This window comes from Orcinus orca, chromosome 6 (assembly GCF_937001465.1).
Source record: "Orcinus orca chromosome 6, mOrcOrc1.1, whole genome shotgun sequence".
Taxonomy (NCBI): domain Eukaryota; kingdom Metazoa; phylum Chordata; class Mammalia; order Artiodactyla; family Delphinidae; genus Orcinus; species Orcinus orca.
In genome coordinates this window covers 78512207-78532864 of record NC_064564.1, presented here as the reverse complement: position 1 = coordinate 78532864, position 20658 = coordinate 78512207, and the positions used below count along the sequence as shown (strand labels likewise).

At 41.2% G+C, this 20658-nt stretch overlaps 1 protein-coding gene across 3 annotated transcripts in view; it reads left to right on the top strand.

The window, feature by feature from the left end:
* The window catches only part of LOC101279781 (guanine nucleotide-binding protein G(q) subunit alpha), a 439263-nt gene that overhangs the window by 346094 nt on the left and 72511 nt on the right, over window positions 1-20658 (top strand). For all 3 annotated transcript variants that reach the window (XM_049710835.1, XM_049710834.1, XM_004285836.4), the window contains 2 exons: window positions 3263-3417; window positions 20112-20240. In XM_049710835.1, coding sequence (XP_049566792.1) covers window positions 3263-3417; window positions 20112-20240 — 284 coding nt within the window. The remainder of the gene's footprint in view (window positions 1-3262; window positions 3418-20111; window positions 20241-20658) is intronic.

Below are 20658 nucleotides of genomic sequence, written 5' to 3'. Positions count from 1 at the left end.
CGAGATGGAACAAGATAAGAAATTAGAGGAGTTTTCTAACAACAGAAAGTAATCTCATTTTACAGGAGCAGGCTTTTCGGTTACACAACTGTTGAGGATGTTGTCTATTGAAATGCCCTTACAGTCCACTGCAGTTAAAGGTGGAAATGCAAATGTTCCCTCGTTTCTCCTCCTGGAGCACATAATCCTGTGCTTTGGTTGGTTGCCGGCTATATGGACTGTTCCCCCCAACTCCACCCCTACCCCTCCGTGGCAACTACATCTAAGTCTTTAATTGCTATGTTACCTAGCATTTCACTGGGGTTCAATAAACATTTAATCGTCATAGTAAAAAGTGTCTGCTATGTGGAAACTGTTTTCTCTGGCATAAGTTACCTTCTCTAGAAACAGAAACAGAACTCCTTCCAGATGACATGGCTGGCCCAGTGTAGTGAGTATCAAACTTAGTTTTTAAATACTGCCTACACTAACCTGTATCATCACGTAGCTTTTATGCAATTCAGAGAGGTCTCAACCGTTTCTCCCTATGGATGGCATAATAGTTTGTCTAAATATTGTTGTAGGAAAGTGCTGCAGATTTACTTATTAGCATGTGTTAAGTGGCCAGCTGCTGTGTGCCAGCTTCTGTGTAGGACATAGTGTTATTGGTCAATCTTATTAGGGAAGTAAATGGAGGAGCAGATGAGTGGTACCTGATCCAACTCAGGCACAGATATACTTTATCGTTTTTAGCATTGCCAAGAATAAAAATTAGGGATATTTCATGGAAAACTCTACATTTGGGGCTTCCCTTGGTAAATCGGAAAATCTGGCAACACAGGGCCTATATCCCAATGGCAGCAGTTAGTGGGAGGTAATCGGGTGTGTGTTTCTCAGTGTGCTGTAGTCCCTATCACTCCCTGTTGCCTACATCTAGCTTGTTTTATTCATTTCTGTGGCTTCCTGGCCCTTATAGTGCCCCTTGCTTTGGAGTGCTGTTGCCTTTCTGGGACCCTTCTCTTTAGTTTCCAGTAGCAATTTTCTGGCCAGCCAGACAATTAATTATGACCACAACAGCTAGTGTGTGTGTGATGCTTAATAGTTCGCAGTGGTTCTCGAACTTTTCCATGTATCAGAATCATCCAGAGGGCCTGTTAAAACAGGGATTTGCTAATCAGTTTCTTATTCAAAAAGTTTGAGGTAGGATGGAAGGATTTGTATTTTTATCACATTCCCAGGTGATGCTGCTGGTGTGTGTACCGCCTTTTGAGAACCACTCAACTACTGTATTGTAGCACAATAGTAAGTCACGTGAGCTTGTTGGGGCAGGATGTTCCCCACCAGAGATAACATTTGGCAAGATTAAGCAACTTATCCAATGTCATAAGAAGCAGCAGAGTCAGATTAAAACCATGTCTTTAGAGTATATCCAGCAGGAGACCATCCCGTACATCCCTGTTCCTGCCCCACATCTGCCCTCCAAGATGCACAGAATCCTCTAGAGAACGCTGTAAAACAGACATAGCCACGGGGATTCTAATTGAGGGTTATACCACGGGTGATCGTTGTCATATCTCAGGACACAGAGAGTTAGCACTTGTTTGTATTCAGTGAGCAAGGGCAGAAAGGCGAGGTCAAAGCTTGACATCTGGCATACCTGTGAAGGTATGAGACATGCCTGCTGGGCAAAGTGCAGGAGGCCCCACAGCCAGTGTTTCATGCTTGAAGGAGGTCCACTTGAGCAGGCAGATGGCAGAGCAGGTGGGACAAGTACAGTCTTTGGTATCGACACGGAGCAACAGGTGCTACAGAGCCAGGCGGAGCACAGCACTGGGGATTCATTGGGGAGCCAGTGATACTGTTTTCCAGGGGGAGCCTCATGGGGAACTGTGACTGAGGTAGGCCCACCTGAGGTCTGAGACTTGGGAACAGGACTTCAGGATGGCAGGATTGCTGGTGGGATAAGACATTGCCTGGGCAGGGACTAGGTACAGAAAACAACTATAGGGATCCGTTTTCCAAGGTTGGGGTGCAGGGCAGAGCTATAGGGCTTCTCACTTCCTAGATCTGACTGTCAGGGTCAGAGCAGAGCTAGCAAGAAAGGTGGTTTCTTCAGTCTTGGCATGTTGGGCTTCTTAAAACTTTCTCTAAGTCAAGATTAGTCTAATGACATGGGGCCCTTCCCTCTTACGGGATGAGAAGGAAGATAAAGATGGGGAACCAGACAGGCCTAACATGGATTAAATTTATTAAATTCTATCTGCTTAAAACTCTATGAAAAGAATAATTGGGTCATCATGTCATCAAGATAACCATTCACTGACCTAGTTCAGAAGTTTATCTGTACAGAATCAAGACTTGTTTTAACAAATTATCAGCCATCTGTCTCCAGTTTTCAAGATAATTAGTTATTTGTTGATTTACATATTCATGTGCACATGTAATTTACATGTAAACTACACCCATGAAAACCTATTTTGTTTGAGATCGTTAGACAATGATATATTCTGGTTAATTTGGGGGTTGACCATACAACATTTTGATTTCAATCTTGTTGAAAAATTTTTTTTAAATCTTTTTACCTCTTTCCTGCTAAATGTTGTATAATGAAAATAACAAAGTCCTTTTTCCTTGTTAAAAAAAAACTGAATAGCCTCCTCAATCTGATAGTATAGATAAGGCAGCTATAAAATAAATATTGGCAATTCAGGGGTGTGGGAGTGGGGAGGCACGCCTACCGCTGCTCGGTTTCAGTCGTTAACATTGACTGTTCTTCTGTGGTTTTACCCCTATCCCAGAAGCGAGCCATAGAAACTAACCCTGATTAGTTGAGGAGTCTGATTGAGCTTCTGCTACTCAGTGAATACCCAGCCCATGAGAACACTCAGGGCTGGGTATATTATGCGTTTGATTATAATAAACTATAAACACAGAGGGGATACATGTCTCTTTTTTCCCTTTAATAACATTAATTGTTTTAGGATTGTGATCATCACCTGTAAACAGTCATTACGTGTAGCATGACATCCTCATTGTTCCGACGGGAACCAAACACTCTGCTTGCCTCTAGTCAACTTTAGGTAGCCTCATGGTCTAATCTAGAGGGAAAGATTTGGGACTGGGTTTTATCTAAGGAAAAACAAAAAAAGCATTACATTATTATAAACCAGTTCAAAAACCAGTATATGAGGAAAGACCTCACTTGTGCACAATGTAATGTGCAAACCAAAGGCAATTTTCAGTGATGGAAAGGAGATTAAAACTTTTTTTTTTTTTTAAACAGGCTCACGCACAATTAGTTCGAGAAGTTGATGTGGAGAAGGTGTCTGCTTTTGAGAATCCGTATGTAGATGCAATAAAGAGTTTATGGAATGATCCTGGAATCCAGGAATGCTATGACAGACGACGGGAATATCAGTTATCTGACTCTACCAAATAGTAAGTATTCCTCCAGGAGGCCCTTTGCATCTTTCTCTTTACTTTCATGTGGAGGTGCTCTGCAGTGAGACCTTCTGTGTTCTGTAATGTGTGTATTGTTATCTGATTCTAACCGCACAGTTAGGAAGTATAGGTATTAAACTTGTGCCAACCTCATAAATTTCAACTATATTGTAAGGGACTGGCATGATGAGTCAGGGAGAGTATTTTACTGTTTTCTGTTTGAAAAGCAAACTGAAGACTCTAGGAATCTGCATTCACTAACCTGTCTCTTTCCCCAAATTGTAAAGCAGCAGTTCTCAAACACATACTTCATTGTGCTTTGAAATCTTGTAATAATAATTTTTAATGCAAATTTCGGATCTTACTCATATGCTGGAAAACACCTACGCACACTAAGAACCGCAAACAAATGCGCTTGATTATGGCTTCGCAAACATCAGACCTCCTGGTTTCTAGTTTCCAGGCACAGAACCTTGACTGCTTCCTGGGAGCCACTGTTATGTTGATGGATAGATTTGCCTTTGCATGAAAATTGCGTGGGAGTCGAATTTTGCATGCATTCCCGAATTATTTTGCGAGCTGTCAATCAAAATCATGTGTCCTGGGAGAGATTTGCATCCTAGAGAGCTTTGCTAGTTCTCTAGATTAAATCTTGCCTAACAGAAAGAAAGTAAAGCTCTGGCAGTCATTGGATTAATGTAATCAATGTGGTCAGCAATGTAGATAATTGGGCGCCTGAAAAATGGATTTTTTTTAGTAGTATTTAGCCAGATTTCTGTCTACATTAATTATGGTAACCCAGCACTTGCCTCTTGTATTGGTTCTGGGCAGACAGAAGAAAGGGTGGAAAATATTCAGCAGCCTCAGGGCAGTTCATGTGTTGAAATGACCCTCTGGATGAGAGCAGGACCATGGGGAAAATAAGGAGCCCCATAGGCTGCTTGGCGTCACTCAGCAGTGCAGAGGACATCCAAGAGCTGTTTGGCTCTGTTTTTGAAGTAAAGTGGATCGTGCTCTTACCCTAGTTCTAGGCATTTGTATAAGATAAGTTATGATTCAGGTTAGCCAAAGAAATGTTGCCTGGTCAAAACAATTCTTGTATTCCTAAGGTAAATCTGAATGACGTAATTCTGAAATGTGACGTGGAACACTCAGGAACACCGTGTCTGTCGTGTTTAAGCTAATACCCACCACTCTGGGCCTCTGAAATAGCGCTTCCTCATTCCCTACTTCTTTTGTCCTTCTTCCACGCCTTCACGGAGCCTTCCACACTGCCTGTCCTCAGTCTTCCTCTTCCGTGTCTGCCCGCCTTCCTTCGCCCCCTTCCCTTCCTCCCTCCCTCTCTCCTCCCCCCACCCCCCCCCCCCGCCCCGAATTCCTACTGTGTAAGTTCCTGTGAGTAGAGAGATGAAGAAGATGCGTTCAGCTCTGATGTGTTCCAAATTCTGCCCCCTCAACCTTTGACCTGCTGTCTTCCTTTTACTTCCTGTCCCCTCTGTCTTTCTGTTTCCTTTGCCAGTCCAGACTCCATCCATCTCCCCCACATTGCTGCTGTGCTTTACCCCTCGTTCCTGTTGCTGCTCATTATGTCTTCTGCTGTCCGCCCTCACCTCTGGTTCTCCTTTAACTCCACTTCTCACTTTGCTATTGTGACGTCTCTCCTGGTCCTTTATAAAGTTACATACACAAATAAATCCTCCACCTCTCATCATTTCTAACCCCCGTCTTTTTACTTTATCAAAAATCCTGTCTCTCCCCCTCCTCCTTACCTCTTCTGTTCTTTACCTGCCACCTAGATCTGTTCTCCCTACAGAGAGGTCTTGCGACTAGGGTATCAGAGCACCAGTGTCCCATAAGGATGTTGCTTACCAGGGTTGGGGCCCCACCCCCCTTAGGAAATGGTTTGCCTCCTGCTCCTGGGATAGGCCCTCGGAGAGATTCCTGTTTGCCCTGAGGACACCTGGGTCGGCTGCTGCTGTTGTGCTCTTGAGACAAACTCCACCATATGTCTGGTGACATTCCTTCAGTTTAGATTTGTGCATTCCCAGACAAGTACCCATGAGTTGCTTTAGGGCAAAGAGCTACCCGCAGCGGTTTCTCCAGGCCCCTGTTAGCACTGTGATGCTGGGAGAGCCACCATCTTAGAATTCTGTCGCACAGCCTGCGTCTACCGTAAAAACACGCCTGCTCTGTGGGCACATCCCTCATGTTAGAGCTGAAGATACGGGGGCACCTGGGACAGGCTGATCTCAACCCCTTCACGTGATTATTCTTTAAACAGTTCTACTCTCCCCTGACGGGTATAGGGAGAACTCGATTTTCTAAACTGTACATCATGTGGGTATATAAGTGCATGCACATCCACTTTTTTTCTTTTTTAACCATATCTTTATGCAGAAGGAATAAAGTAAATTATATGTCCTTATACCCACATTTCAGTGTGCATCTTTTTGAAAAAATAGGACATTTGCTTACATAATAAATAATACCATATTATACCTAAAAATAATCAGCCGTCCTTTTCATCATTCCGTACCCAGTTCATATTCATATTTCCCACATTCTTCCAAAATGTCCTTTAGAGTCAGTCGATTTTAGGGCTACTCATTGCATTTGGTTTTTATGTCCCTTAAGTCTCTTTTAACCTAGTAGAGACCTGCTTTGTATTTCACTGGCATGTCGAAAAGATTGACTTGGATTGGGCCTGATTGCTGCCTCAGAGCATGATTTAACTTTCTCTTCCGTCTCTTGGATTTTCTACAAACTGGAAGTTGCATTTAAAAACTTGATTAGATTCCAGTTAACCATTGTGAGTAGAATACACTTTAAGTGATGTCATACACTGGTTTACCCATCAGTGGTAAGTTAAGGTTCACCACAGTGTTAGGGCACTGACAGCCTCCATTATAAAGTTGTATTTTTTTTCCTTCTGCCACCAAAAGCAATCTGTGTGGTGTTACTTGGTCATTGTGTAATCTCCAGTTCCCCATCAGCTCTTCACATGATCGTTTTAATTCCAATCAATAAGTCTTACCTGGTTTAATAATTCCATTAGGATTTGTAAAGGAATGATTTTCTGCTTTTATCATTTGGTCTTTGTTGGCATTCTTCTATGAAGCAGAAGGTTTTCTCCTCCACTGGTGCTATTTGCTCATCCTGAAATACATTTTCTACCAAAAGGAATGTGTTTCATTCAGTCTTTTCGTTACAGTAATTTGTTACATAGGCTAAATAGATGGTGTGTATAACTTACGCAAACCAGGACATTTTGAGAAGGAAGGGGTTACTGTTAATACTTGCAATGAAATAGCAGGCATAAACTGGGAATCTCCTGGTCAAACAGGGACATTTGGTCACCTTAGCTAAATGAAACCTAGGGAGGTTTTGGTTTTTTCCCCTTCGTTTTCTCTAGAAGACTCTTGTTTACTTTCAGGGAGTAGAACCAATCTATTCCTGCCAATTATGTAAGTTGTGTGTGGAAACCTGAGTTAGCTGACTCCATCCATGTTTCTGATCTCTAACCAGGATGTTTCAGCACTCTTTATATTATAGATCAGGGCCCAAGTAGCCTGGCTGGCCTGCCTTTAATCCCATTGTGCCGGGAGGCCAAGTATTAGAGTCATTTTATTCTTCCCCATCTTAGTCCCAGGCATTTTCCTTTTCCTTAGCCAGGAAAACCTTCCCAGCACAAAGATAAGACAAGTGGCTTTTTGGATTCACCCATTTGCTGCTATGTTCCACATGTTCCCCCAGTGTGGTCCAGGGAACGCCCCGTGAACTGCGGGGATAGTACTGATGAGGATGTAGGTCCCCTGTCTTGAGCATCACTGATTCCCAGTACTGAATTCATTTTCAAAGAGTAACTCAGAATAATTCCTTTTTCTGCATTCGAGACGGTTGTTACCCCTTTTCCTTTCTGACCTTTGTGTACATTCCACTGGTGTGTCTTTTAGTATTTTATCCTGAATCTGTTACTTCATGAGGAAGCATGTGTTCTTTCTGTCTTTATAATAAAAATTTTAAAAACTTTGTTGATATTCTGCACCTAATTTCTTATACGGTGACATCACCTTACAGAAATCTTTCTGAATTTAAGACCAGCCTCCCTGAGTACTGACTGTCTTCCTTGTGGTTCTTCAGTTTAGATTTAGGGAACATGTAGGTACCTAATCTCTAGCCGTGTGAGAATCCGTGCCTGCCATGCCCATCTGCTTAAAGTTTTCAGCTTAACAACAGTTCTCTCCAGGACCCTGCTGGTTGTGAGAGTCAGTGTAGGCCACTTGCCAGGAATACTGAGAACAGAGGCCAGGCATGCCTCTCGTCTTTTCTATCTGATGAGCTCCTATTTATCCTTCAAGACCCGATTCAGGAGTCACACCCTCTGAAAGTCTTGCCCAACACCAGAGAGAGTGAGTCACTGTGTCATGTATCTTAACACTTGTACAAATCTCCTTTGTATCTGGTATCTGTTTACCGAAGTGTCTCTCTCCTCTGCCCACAGTGCCTAACATTGACTGCTCACTTTTGACCTTCACAAATGATTGTTCCATGAAATCATAGATGGGTAATTTCCACTGTTTCAGTGACCGTGATGTAGGCACTATCTGTCTTTGGCCATTATAGACGAACTATGAAGTTCCAGAGCTAAAGGCATTTAAGTCTTTTTTCCTGCTGTTTTTGAAGATCTGGCATGTGGAAAGTTCTGTTATCAAAACAGCTGCCATTTGCTGAATACTTCCTGTATGGTAGATTCTGTGCTTAGTCGTTTATATGCAAAACTGTAGATATTTCTTATTATCCCTATGAAACAGGGTCTCAGAGAGGTTGAGTGACTTGTTCACGGTCACACAATTAGTAAGTGATAGGAGTAGGAACTGAAATCGGATTTGCTGCCTCCAGAGCCCAAGTTTTTAACCACTGTGAAATCTAGCCTCACAGAGGATGGATGGATAGATGGATGGTTGGATGAATGAGAGAGAGAGAGGGAGAGAGATAATTGACAGACTAATAGATAAAATAGCTCTGATTAGATAAATCACTTACCATGAAAGATACAAATTATTTATTAATCTTTATTAACGTTGCCTATAGGTAGCTCCGATTTACTGGAAAACACACCCATCAGGGTTTTGATTATCGTCCACAAAATTTAGCCACGTTTAACAGTATATCAATTGTTCATACAACATAGAAGATATTCTGGGTCACACAGAATTGAGAAATATTATTTATTTTAGTCTACAGTCTTACCCCTTTTCCCATACTCCATCCAATAACTTTTTACTGGAGTCAAACTAGAGCCAATAAGTGATTTGAGCTTTCGTTTTTCTACTTTGATTAGCCAACTTGCTGATCATAATAAACAATCGGATGGCTCAAAGGACAGGCAGCGCTGGTAGAAACAAGGAGATGGGAAATTGCAGACGACGGATAAGCAGTTTAGGATAAGTTTGCAGTTGGCTTTAATTTGGCATATTCTCCCAGTTCTATTTAATGAAAGACTAAAAAAGCATTTTAAGGTGCTGGAGAGTTTTGTAGATTCCCTTATTACCCTTTTTGTTATTGATTTTAAAAAGTCTGAGGGCTCTGAATATCTTTAGGTAAAGAATACAATAAACAGATGGCTGTAGTTTTTTGTTTTTTGTTTTTTTTTTTGGCTGGGGTTCACCACCTGCCTTAATATACTGAGACATCAGGTCAAATGAGTTCACTGCCTACAGTACCAAAAGCTCCCTGACATTAGCCAGAGAACACAAATCTCAATCAACTTGGCATATAGTGAGAAAAGTCGTCACACTGCAGGCTTTTGGCAAAAGACTGCTGTATCCTTGTTCACCTTCAGGGACCAAGTAATGCCTAATCTTGCTTTACTGAAGTACCCTCCAGGGATTTCAGTAGATCAGACACCTTGAAATTTCCTCATGTTCCACAGCCCATGAATCCAAAGTACATGAAAATTGGCTTTTGGGCATAAGTCACATTTGGAGTTTACTTCTAACTTCATGCTTAAATTTTTAATTTAATTTAAAAACGCACAAGGAATTTGAATGTTGGATTTTAAATGCAAAGCGAATTTTCAGAGGTAGGTTAGCATATCGGCCTGCTTTGGGGCTGAATCCTTCTTGAAGAAGTACCTTGCTAAAAATTAGTTCCTGACTCATGAGCCAAGTACTTGAACCTGAGCGTGTGTTATCTCTAACTCTCACAGCCATTCTAACTTTACTCTTTATCTGACTATTAAAAAGAAGTGTAGGGCTTCCCTGGTGGCGCAGTGGTTGAGAGTCCGCCTGCCGATGCAGGGGATACAGGTTCGTGCCCTGGTGCGGGAGGATCCCACATGCTGCAGAGCGGCTGGGCCCGTGGGCCATGGCCGCTGAGCCTGCGCGTCTGGAGCCTGTGCTCCGCAACGGGAGAGGCCACAACAGTGAGAGGCCCGCGTACCGCAAAAAAAAAAAAAAAGAAGTGTAAGCCTACTGCAGGCGTTTGGAGGCAGACGAGACATTGTGTGGTGAGACCATTGGGTCAAAGTCCAGCCTTCAATGGAATTGCGGCTGCCATTCCTCACCTGTGGGGCTTCTGACTACCTAAGTCTCACTGGCCTCAGACACTGGTGTCTGTTCTGTAATCTCTAAACTCTCTTCTAATTCTGAAATCCTTTGATTCTCTAATAGTAGAATGCCTTTATCTGACAAACCATTACCCTATGCAGTCAAGAGGAAACCTGGTACCCCCCAAATTTACCTGGAAATGTAATGAACAGAGAGATTATTCTCTACATAGTTAAATGACTAAAAATGCTGTCTTGAGCTCAGAAGAGGGTATTGATCTTGCGTATGTTTGCTCTTTTTTAAAGAGTGACAATAATAACATGGAGTGGCCCTTTTATTCACCCGCGTGACATATTTACTTCTATTTTTGTTTTATCTAATGAGCCATATCTCCTAATAACCTTTATTTATCTATCTATTTATTTATTGGCTGCATTGGGTCTTTGTTGCCGCTCACGGGCTTTCTCTAGGTGCGGTGAGTGGGGGCTACTCTTCGTTGCAGTGCGCGGGCTTCTCATTGCGATGGCTTCTTTTGTTGCGGAGCAAGGGCTCTAGGCACACAGGTTTCAGTAGTTGTGGCTTGCGGGCTCTAGAGTGCAGCCTCAGTTGTTGTGGTGCAGGGGCTTAGGCGACATGTGGGATCTTCCCGGACCAGGGCTCGAACCCATGTACCCTGCATTGGCAGGCGGATTCTTAACCACTGTGCCACCAGGGAAGTCCCTCTCCTAGTAACCTTTTGCAAGAATAAAACATACCCTGTATTTGTCTTCCACGGTGAACTCTGATGATTCTAAGACTTGGTCTCTAGTATTCCTTTTTCAGAATGCTTGGAGCTGTTAGAGGTGGTAAGCCTTAAGCACTGTAACCTCATTACAGAGATGTAGTAGGGAAAGGGGTTTGCCTTGACACCTGTTCGTCATTCATTCACTCTGCTTGAAGGGCAAAGTGGATGTGGGAGACGCTTCACTCTGTCAGTTTGCTGCTTGCTCATATTTCGGCAGAATGTTTGCACGTTCAGTGGTTTGACCTCTTCTTTACAATCCTTCCCACAATCTACTCAGGATGACATTGTACCCACATGAAACCAGGGGCGCTATTACTATAGAACAGGATTGGAAAACCCGCAGGCCCAACTCAACCTGCTGCCTGTCTTTATAAATTAAGTTTTGTTGGAACATAGCCAAGCCTATTTATTTATGTGTTGCCCAAAGCTGGTTTTGTGCCCAGTGGCAGAGTTGAGTCATTGCAACAGACTGAATGACCCACAAAGCCTAAAATACTTACTATCTGATTTCAAACCACCCCCACCTCACAAAAAAAAGAAAAGAAAAAAATTGCAAGCCCCTCGCATGGAAGGAGACTGAATATTAAAAGGCAACTAGCACTCTGCTTCCACGTCTGCCATCTAGATAGAGCCTACCTTAGTCCTCGGATGCTCTGAATCAACCCAGAGATTCATTTTTAGAGAACTGAGAGAACAGATGGCCTGCAGTCCCTCAGCAGTACTCCATCAATAGCTCTTTGCACAACAAAACTTCAGATAGGAGGTGAGCGTCAGAGAGCTCTAGACTGTGTTCCCTGGTAGTACCTCTAAATGCCGTGCACAGAATGTCCCGTACTAAAGATGGCATAAACGACCAGAAATGTTGACTGAGTAGATTTGGCTCTGAGAGTAAGGATTGTGTCTCATGTGGCTTGGCTTTTGCCGCCACTGTAGTGCCTGGTGCAGCTGGTTGAGAGTGTGGTGGGATTTAACAGTCAGTGGGACCAAAGGTAGGGCTGACCGGCTTTTGAAAGGGGCCTAAGAGAGCTCGTACCTGTCTAGGAGATAACCCCACCTCCAGTCTCAAGTGAGCCCAGGACACTTGCTTTCTCCATCGGGCCCGTTCCTTTATTTTCACTCCCCACCTGCCAAGCCCTCTTTGAACTCTTATGGGCTGACCCTGGTGTTCTTCTTCATTAACACAGTGGCTTCTTGATCTAAAGAATTGTGGTCTATAATTAGTTTAACATGACCAGCTCCTCAGACCTGATCATCCTTGTTAAAATGAAAGTTCTGGTCCTATAGACCCAATATCCAAGTTAAGGAGACATGACCGTGAGAGACCTGCTTTAGTCAGCGACCTTTTGCTCATGGCTGACTCTTGGCTACCGTCACTGGGAGCTCTCTTCTGAGTCACATCTTTTCTGTGCTGTAAAATGGTTACTTTATAGCATGTTTATCGCCATTGCTAGAGCACGAGCTCCTTGAGGACAGGATTCACACTTTTTTTTTTTTTCTTTGTGGTTCCCACCCAGTGCTATGCACAGTGCCTAGTTTTCAGTCAGGCTTTAAGAGAAAGTTGTTGAATGAATGAGGAACATAATAAAAGAATAAGTAAATTATGTTTCTTTGCTGATTTCTTCCCATCTCTCTTTTCTCCCCTCTTCTGCCTGTTCCACTCCCATTCAGTCTGCACGCTGTAACTCATCCCCCACTTTTCTACGCAGTTCTCTAGTGACTGTAGTTCATAATCATCTCTCCCTTCTTAATGCATTCATAGTTAGCACCTCACAGTTTGGCACTTAATTATTTCTTAATTGATTCATCTGTGCTATCTTTGCTTCACAGGTAGCCTGATGTCCCTAAAGGCAAAGGAAAAATATATATTTTAAGTATTTTGTACCAGCTCCCTGTGCCAGCCCCCCTCCCTCTCCAACACACACAGTGATTTGAATTGAACATATAACAGATTTTCAATAAATATGTGTAAATTAACTGAAGTAAGCACTGTCATTACAGTCAAGATGAGCAGACTAGAATAAAAAGTAGCCTTCTGATGCTTCTGATATGTTTTAGAAGTATAAAAATTGTGTCAAAATTAGTCAACAGCTTTGAAAGTTACCATATAAAAGATGAATAAATGAACAAAGCCAAACAGGCAGATTGAAAAAGGCCTCTTCCTCCCTTCCCTTTTCCTTCTCGATCCATCTCTTACTCTCTTCTGTTGTTTTGTTGTTGTTTGTTGTTGTTGTTTAATATTTTAATTTTATTGGAGTGTAGTTGATTTACAGTGTTGGGTTAGTTTCAGGTGCACAGCAAAGTGATTCAGTTATACATATATTCTGTTTTAGATTCTTTTCTCATATGGGTTATCACAGAACATTGAGTAGAGTTCCCTGTGCTCTACAGTAGGTCCTTCTTGGTTATCTATCTTATATATGGTAGTGTGTGTACGTTCATCCCAAGCTCCTGATTTATCCCTCCCCCCTGTTGTTGTTTTGTTTTTGCTCTTAATTACAAGGTTAATTTGTTTTTTGGGCAACAGACTTGGGAATCTTTTGCTCTGACCCAAGCCTGGCCGTGGCCCTGGCCCTGGAGTCTGTCTGACACACACATAGGTGCCCCGCTCCTTCCCCACTTGACACGAGTGGTCTCTTTACCGTAGACATTCAGATCAACTATCCATATATAAGATACTGAAACTGTTTACTAGATGCAGTGATATAGGATCTTTTTACGAGCTATTTAATTTACTTTCAAAAAATCTGATTTTCTGGGTTGGTTTAGTTTATTGGCAAAGGACAATTTAAATGCATGATCTCTTCTGTTTTATCCCACAGAATATTCTCCCTGAGTAGCTTTCATAAACTGTGAGATTGTAGCCCCCCTGCTACCACTAGGTGATCGTGTTTTAAACCTGGAATTTTGTACTGAAAACAAATAGTTTCTTATGAACAAATTCTCTGTAGTAAGTGCTGCACCCCCTTGAACTCTGATCGTGCTGTACCAGGTGTTAAAGAGGAAAAAGGAAAGTTGATTTGCCCTCCACAGAGCGAGCTCTTAAGGAGATGAAAGTGTTTGTATAATGAGCAATCAGAAATCTCATGCAGCTAACCCACCTAACCAGGTTACCAGCCAGGCTCATCTGAGCAGTGGGATCTACCAGAGGAGGGAGGGACTTAGTTGGGTCTTGGCATCAAAACCTGTACTTGACTCTCCCCTCAGGACGGCAGTTTTGCAGAACTGTTAACTTTCACTTTTTTTTTTTTTAAAGTTCACTTTGACAATTTCTTTTATTTTTTTCCTTTGGATCCTTGTGGTCACGTAGAAACTACACAGTAACCATAAGTTTCTAGTTTCTCCTTAGCTTCCACTGCTTTTGACAGTGTCAAATAAGATCTCAGGCATGATCTAGCTTTCACATCCCCCAAGACTTTTCCTCTTACACGGTCTTCTTAATTTTTTTAATGAAGTCGACCTAGTTTTTCTAACCTTCTTTTCAATAATAAAAACTGTGAAATTCTACCCAGAGTCATTTTCTGTGCCAGAACTTCATCTTAATATCTGACTTTAACTGCAGCTCTCTTATATTGATAAATACAGCCTCTAGATAAGAGGCTCTTACACAGGAGTTGAAGAACCCCAGCATACACCCCATAGTGTGTTACATTAAATGCTCCAAGGTGCTGTATTCAGTTATCTTACTATGTTTGGTTGGATTTAGAACAAATTACAGAGATTTCTTTTTCCACTTATCACCCACGGGTGCTTTCCCCCTTTTGGTATAATTGCTAAGGCTTGTATGCCTAATGCGTGTATGAATTTTTTTTAACCCCGGCTGTAATATGATACTGTTTACTTACTGAGTCATCTCTAAATTTTATTCATGTTTCCTTCATTAAAAAAAAAGCAAACCCACTTGAATTTCTAATTTCTATGTTATTCTTGGCTTAGATTTCAATTACCTTTCCAGTCATAGGTAGTAGGGCTTTTTCTTTTTACTTCTAAAAAGATCTAAGAAAATAAGTTCTCACTACATGTCAGATTGGAGCATAAATTAAATGTGAAGGTCAACTCAAATCTGTTGCTGACAAACTGCTGTCAAAAACTAAGGAACAATTGAAATCTCTTTTTAAAACATTCAAAAGAGAAATGCCATATTTAGTTTGATTAGAGCATATTGTTTTAGTGATATTCAAGCTTATCGCATATATTTTTAATCATTTAAAGTAATGGATTATACCCCTTTTCTGAATTTCTTATTTTTTCTGCAGCCAGTTGTGATACTGAAGTTAAATGTATAAAGACTTTAGCAGTTCCGAGGTGTCATTATAAGCGAATGGGCATGGTTTCCTTGTCTTTCTTATAAATCAGCCATGCTAGAGAAGGATGTTTTGTGGATAATCACCAAGGATTAGAGACAGTTCAAACAAGTTCCCAGAAAATGGCTCTTTCCAAAATATACAAGCATTCATTCCTTCCCTAATAAACTCCCCTGTTTCTCCTCTTCATATAACCCCCTTTTTTCCTACAAGTTGGTAAACTCATTGCAGGCAGGGAGCATATCCTGGGAATTTTCATTTCCTTAGCACCTACCAGAATGTCATGATCAAGATGGTTGTTGAATTTCAGATGACCCTGCATTTTTTTCATGGTAGGAAAGGAATTATGGAAATTTTACTAGTCTTTTTGTCGCCTTGCTTTTCACTGAAAACCATCAGAAACCTGTTTCTTCCATTAAAGATACTGTGTCACAATCGTTTGTTAATAAGGGACCACTCCCTCTGTTTGCCCTGGATTAGAGGGAATTCCAAGGCCTGAAAGCTTGATACTGACAGTCATAAAATGGATGTACAAATTATATCATTTTGTGGCCAGGACCTAAAGAAGAGCAGGAAGCGCATCTACTAAATGAAATTAAATGGATACTGCCTTTCCTTTCTGCGTTGTCATTCGTCAGAGGCATTTGAATTCAGAATTTAGGTCTTACATAATGCAGGCCAGTAATAGCCCGGAGAAGTAGTTATGTAAAGATGGGTATCTAACAGCCCCCACACTCCGTTGTTTTCTCCTAGAAGGTGTAACCTGCCTTTCTAACCACTACAATGTTTTCCATAAAATAGTTTTAATTTGGGTCCCATGTTAAGCATCTGCTGTGTTCCAGGCCCTTGGTTGAGTGTCAGTGACCAGCCTTGGACAAAGGGAGTCATGGTCCTTGACCCCCATGGAGTGTGAGAACCCTAACTGGGCAAATGTCTGTGGGAAAATGTTGAGGTTTTTGGGGGTTTTTTAGTCAATTATGAAGTTATCAATTATTGAATGTCTCAAAGCAATGACAAGTCGTTAAATTCCCTTGAATGGATTGGAGTAAGATGAGTTTGACTACACCCATTTTCAAGCACAATCTTAAATAAGTCTTCACTCCTAGACAGTTAAATAAGTCCTGTGTGTACCATGGAGCTCTCTCTCTCTGACATCAGGAGAGGGCTACTGCCAGCCACTTGTTATACATACATTGCCTTGGAAATGTACCTTGTGCCTGTCACCATAGCAGCACACTGAGAATGACCTCAGCAGCCACTCAGAATCATTCCTACAAAACAAATTATAACTATAATTAACTCTCTGAATTTACTCTGCAATATAAATTGTTCAGACCTCAGTGTTTTTTAGTTAAAGGTTAAATGAATGGAGTAATCCAACATGAACCCATCCGCCCTCCATATTCCACCAGCGTTTTTCCCCCAAATATGAGGTGCTTCAGTGGAAAGTACAATTCAGTTAAGAGATTATTCCATCATTACCTCTTCTCAGAATATGACAAGAATCAACAAATAAGGATATGCTAGTCTCATCATGCTAGAACTCCATTTCTAAGGCAGTAGAGTGGCTTTTTTCCCTAAGCAAATGTGAAATGCAGAAAGTGCTGTGAGTCCCTCCAAGTCCTGAAGCCCAGAGTGAGGGGGCCACGTGGGGTTCGTGCTTGTGCAGGCAGAAGCTCTCCACACTGGCCTCTCTTTGGCAGTGAAAGATGCTAGTCTAGGTGGCCTGCACGTTTTACTTGTTTCTCAAATTATCTGCAACAGGTCTTCAGTTTTGGGTAGCTTTTGAGCCGCCCAGACCTTCCTGTAGGAGAAAATAGATTGTGTGTCTTCTGTTTGATTGGGGGGATTTGTTGTTGTTCTGTTTTGTTTTTCTAGTCTTGTTTTGGGGTGTTCTAGGTTTGGTTTGGTTTGGTTCAGGTTCTAGATAATGTATGTTTCAACTAGCAGACCTTGATAACAAGTTCTTTTCCTTTTTTTTTTTGTTAAACTAGATCAGTTTAACTTTTTTACTCCAAGTGAAGTGGGCCTTTCCACCATCCACCTAAAACAAAACAACAAGAATGTCAAGCAAGAAGTGCAGTTCACTTTCCAGTAAACTGTAAATGTATGAGGATCTTTAATGGTCATTTCCTTGCCTTGAAATATGTTGAAACCTGGGCAGTGAACAGACAGAACAGAGCCTAGCAAGCAGCAAGTGCCCAGTATAGGTTAATTGTTACGTTGCCGTTGTTACTCTCTGAACTATGCTTACATTGAAAAGGAGCAAAAGAAAGATGCAGGGGGAAAATATTATTGCACGTATGAATGCTTCAGATATTCAGCTGATGTCTCAGTAGTGCCCGGCGTTCACAGAGAGAAAGCACTGACAGTATTTTGAGGACAGCCTCTAAACTCGTATCAGTGGCTTTCAGTCGCAGGTGTATATCCTGATTCTGTGTTACTCCATCGTGTTTTTCCCAGAGCTCGGTTCACCCTTCTGAATTGGAGAGAGACTAGCAAGGTTCTCACGTGCAGTGTGACAGGGACTCTCCCACTTCATGTGCTGGTTCTTTAAATTTTCCTGTGCAAGGACACATGGAAGTGGCAACGAGTAGTCTGTTGAGTTCATCTTCAAGAAACAGATCAAGAAACAGAAAGCCACGATTTCTCTTCCCACAAGAACACAGTAGCACCTTGTGTCCAAGACTTAGCCACCTTCTGTTCTGACCTCTGGATTGGGTGAAGTGAGTAGAAATGGTTTACTGGGCAGCCTATTTAAAAACAAGCTTGCCAGTGTGAATTGGAAGTTCTCTGATTCCTCTGAATTAAATTTTTGTATATAGTAGTTAAATAAATGATGATCTTGCAGATTTCAAAATGTACATTCATTTCGATTTTTTCAAATCAAGGAGCTCATAAATCAAAAAACTCCATTTATACAGAGTACCCAGTTGAGTTTGCATTTATGGAGTCATGAGCTGGTTTATCTGTAGGATGAGATACAGGCCAACACCCAGAACATGGGCTTGTTAACCCCATCAGGCACCTCCCAGACAGTGCCAGGATATTCACTAAAATTTGGAGTCCAGTCCTTTTTTACATTTCCTTCCTGCCTCTCAAGCCCATATTCTCCCAGCCTCTCCCTCTTTTTGTCCCCCAGCCACTCTTACAATAATTAAAGATACCGGGCTGGTTTCTATCAGCCAGTAGAGAGCTAATTGCCAGCTAAAGAATCATTGATGTGTTTGGGACAAGGCCACTAGAATACTAATTATAGTTGCTTTGTATTAGGAATTTCCAGACTAATATTGTATTTTTTTGTCTTAAAGAATTGATACAGCTCCAAAAAGGCAGTAATTTATTTCTTTGTTGAAGTCAGACGTAGCTCTACTATTTTATGATCCCATGAATCTTAGAGACTTAAATTTTTTTCAATACTCAGTTTCAAATTTAACAGTATCATTGATATGGAAACCCCACTAGTAAGAAGGATATTTAAATAATGCTAAAACTAAATCTCAGCATGGGAAATCATCCATCCATTCAGCAAATAATCGTTAAGTACTATTTGCCAGGCACTCTTTTAGGTACTAAGGCAGGAATAGGAGGGCGAGACAGTCTTTATCCTGGGTAAGTCATGTCACCTGAGTGTTTGTGCTCTTGCTGAGTTACGCTCCATACCAGACATTCCCTGTTACATGTCTCAGAACTCACTGTCTCTTGTTTGTGGGCATATAGGGGTTGAAGATCTAATCTCTTCCAAGTCTATAATGGTTCTACCTTTTCTTTAAATCTTATTCACACTTTAGTTACTTTCTGTATATACTTTGCAGTTGTGTGTTTTGAAATCATATCTGTGCTGCATCCCTTCCAGGGATGGAGGGAACATAGTGACTCTTTGAAATCATGAGGATACCATGCAGAACAGTCATTTTTACCTGTTTGTCATCAGTTATATCAAATTATGTCATTCTTAAAGTTGTAAATTATTTTTGCAATTTGAGAGGATGGAAAGTGAATGGAATATAACACTTTTGAAATGATAAAATTATACTGATGGAGAACATGTGTGTGGTTGCCAGGGGTTAGGATTGGGATGGGTAGCACACAGAAGTTTCTTTTTGCTAACAGAACAATTCTGTATCCTGATTGCAGTGGTGATTGCACGAATCTCTACATGTAATAAAATTTCATAGACGTATACACCCCCAAAAATGTCTGTGTGTGTGTAAAAATTGGTGAAATCCAAGTAAGGTCTGTAGTTTAGTTAATAGTATTGATCAGTGTCAAATTCCTGGTTTTGATAATATTCTATGATCACATAAGATGTTATTATTGGGGGAAATTAGGTGAAGGGCACAGGGGAATTCTCTGTAATATTTTTGCAGCTTCTTGTGAGTCTATAATTATTTCACAATAAAAAGCTTTTTTTTTAATGGAAAAGTGTCATATAAGCAGATAAATGTAAAGTTTAGGTGTGATGAGTCTATACACTGGGAATATCTGGCCTTCGATATTGTTGCCTCAGTAACTAGAAATCTCGTGGCTTCACATTAATTGTGAATGACTTAGGCTTTGGACAGAATTTAGGACATGGTATGCTGCTGTCTTATAAGGGAAAAGGCTCTGATGTTCTGTAAAAAGGCAAAACAATTCATCCTGACCTTATGTGTAGCTCTGTTATCTGTTTGTTTATACAAATAACATTTGTATAAATAATTCAAAAACTATTTGCTTGAAACTCTTGCTTACCCACCAGACCTGCTAAACAAGTAGAGGGTAGGAGACTCATTTAATTCTTTTCTTCTCCCCCTTTACGTTCTGTCAGGGTTCTATTTGACAGTAAGAGAAGAAAAGAGAAATACTGTGAACCAGGTCATCCATAGATGGACAGCCTTGCTCTGACTAACAGAAGGTTGACTGTATCTTTCGCTTCCCAAGCTACTCTACCACTTTCTGATACTTTTCTTCCTTCTCTCCACTTCTGTCTTAGGATTCATTGTTGTCCTTCCTTTTCCATCAGCAGGTCTGGTGTGATGGTGTCACTGACGTTCTCATGTGTCTTCCTTCCTCCAGCTATCTTAATGACTTGGACCGCGTTGCCGACCCTGCCTACCTGCCTACGCAACAAGATGTGCTCAGAGTTCGAGTCCCCACCACAGGGATCATCGAGTACCCCTTTGACTTACAAAGTGTCATTTTCAGGTAGTACCTGAGTCCATAAAATCCACTTGTCAGCTCTTCTGGCTTGAGCACATTTTGTGAACTCTGTGAATATTGAAACCATGTGTAGACTTTAAAACAGTATCACCTTTATAACAATTATTATCATTGGAGACACAAATGAAATAATGTGTCCCTGAAAGAGGAAGCAGAGGAAAGGTGTATGGGCAGGTTTCTTATTTCAGAAAATAAGATAAATAAGATAAATCACTGAGAAATCAGTGAATAGTTTGCTGATGGTTAAAAGTTACTCAAACATTGGTCCAGACTAAAAGTGGTTGGGAATCATTTTACCTATGAGGTCAATGTTTGTACATTGTACAAACTGTATTTTTACATGTAAAACATGTACATGTAAAAACTGTATTTTTACATTTGTATAAAGATATAAATTATAACC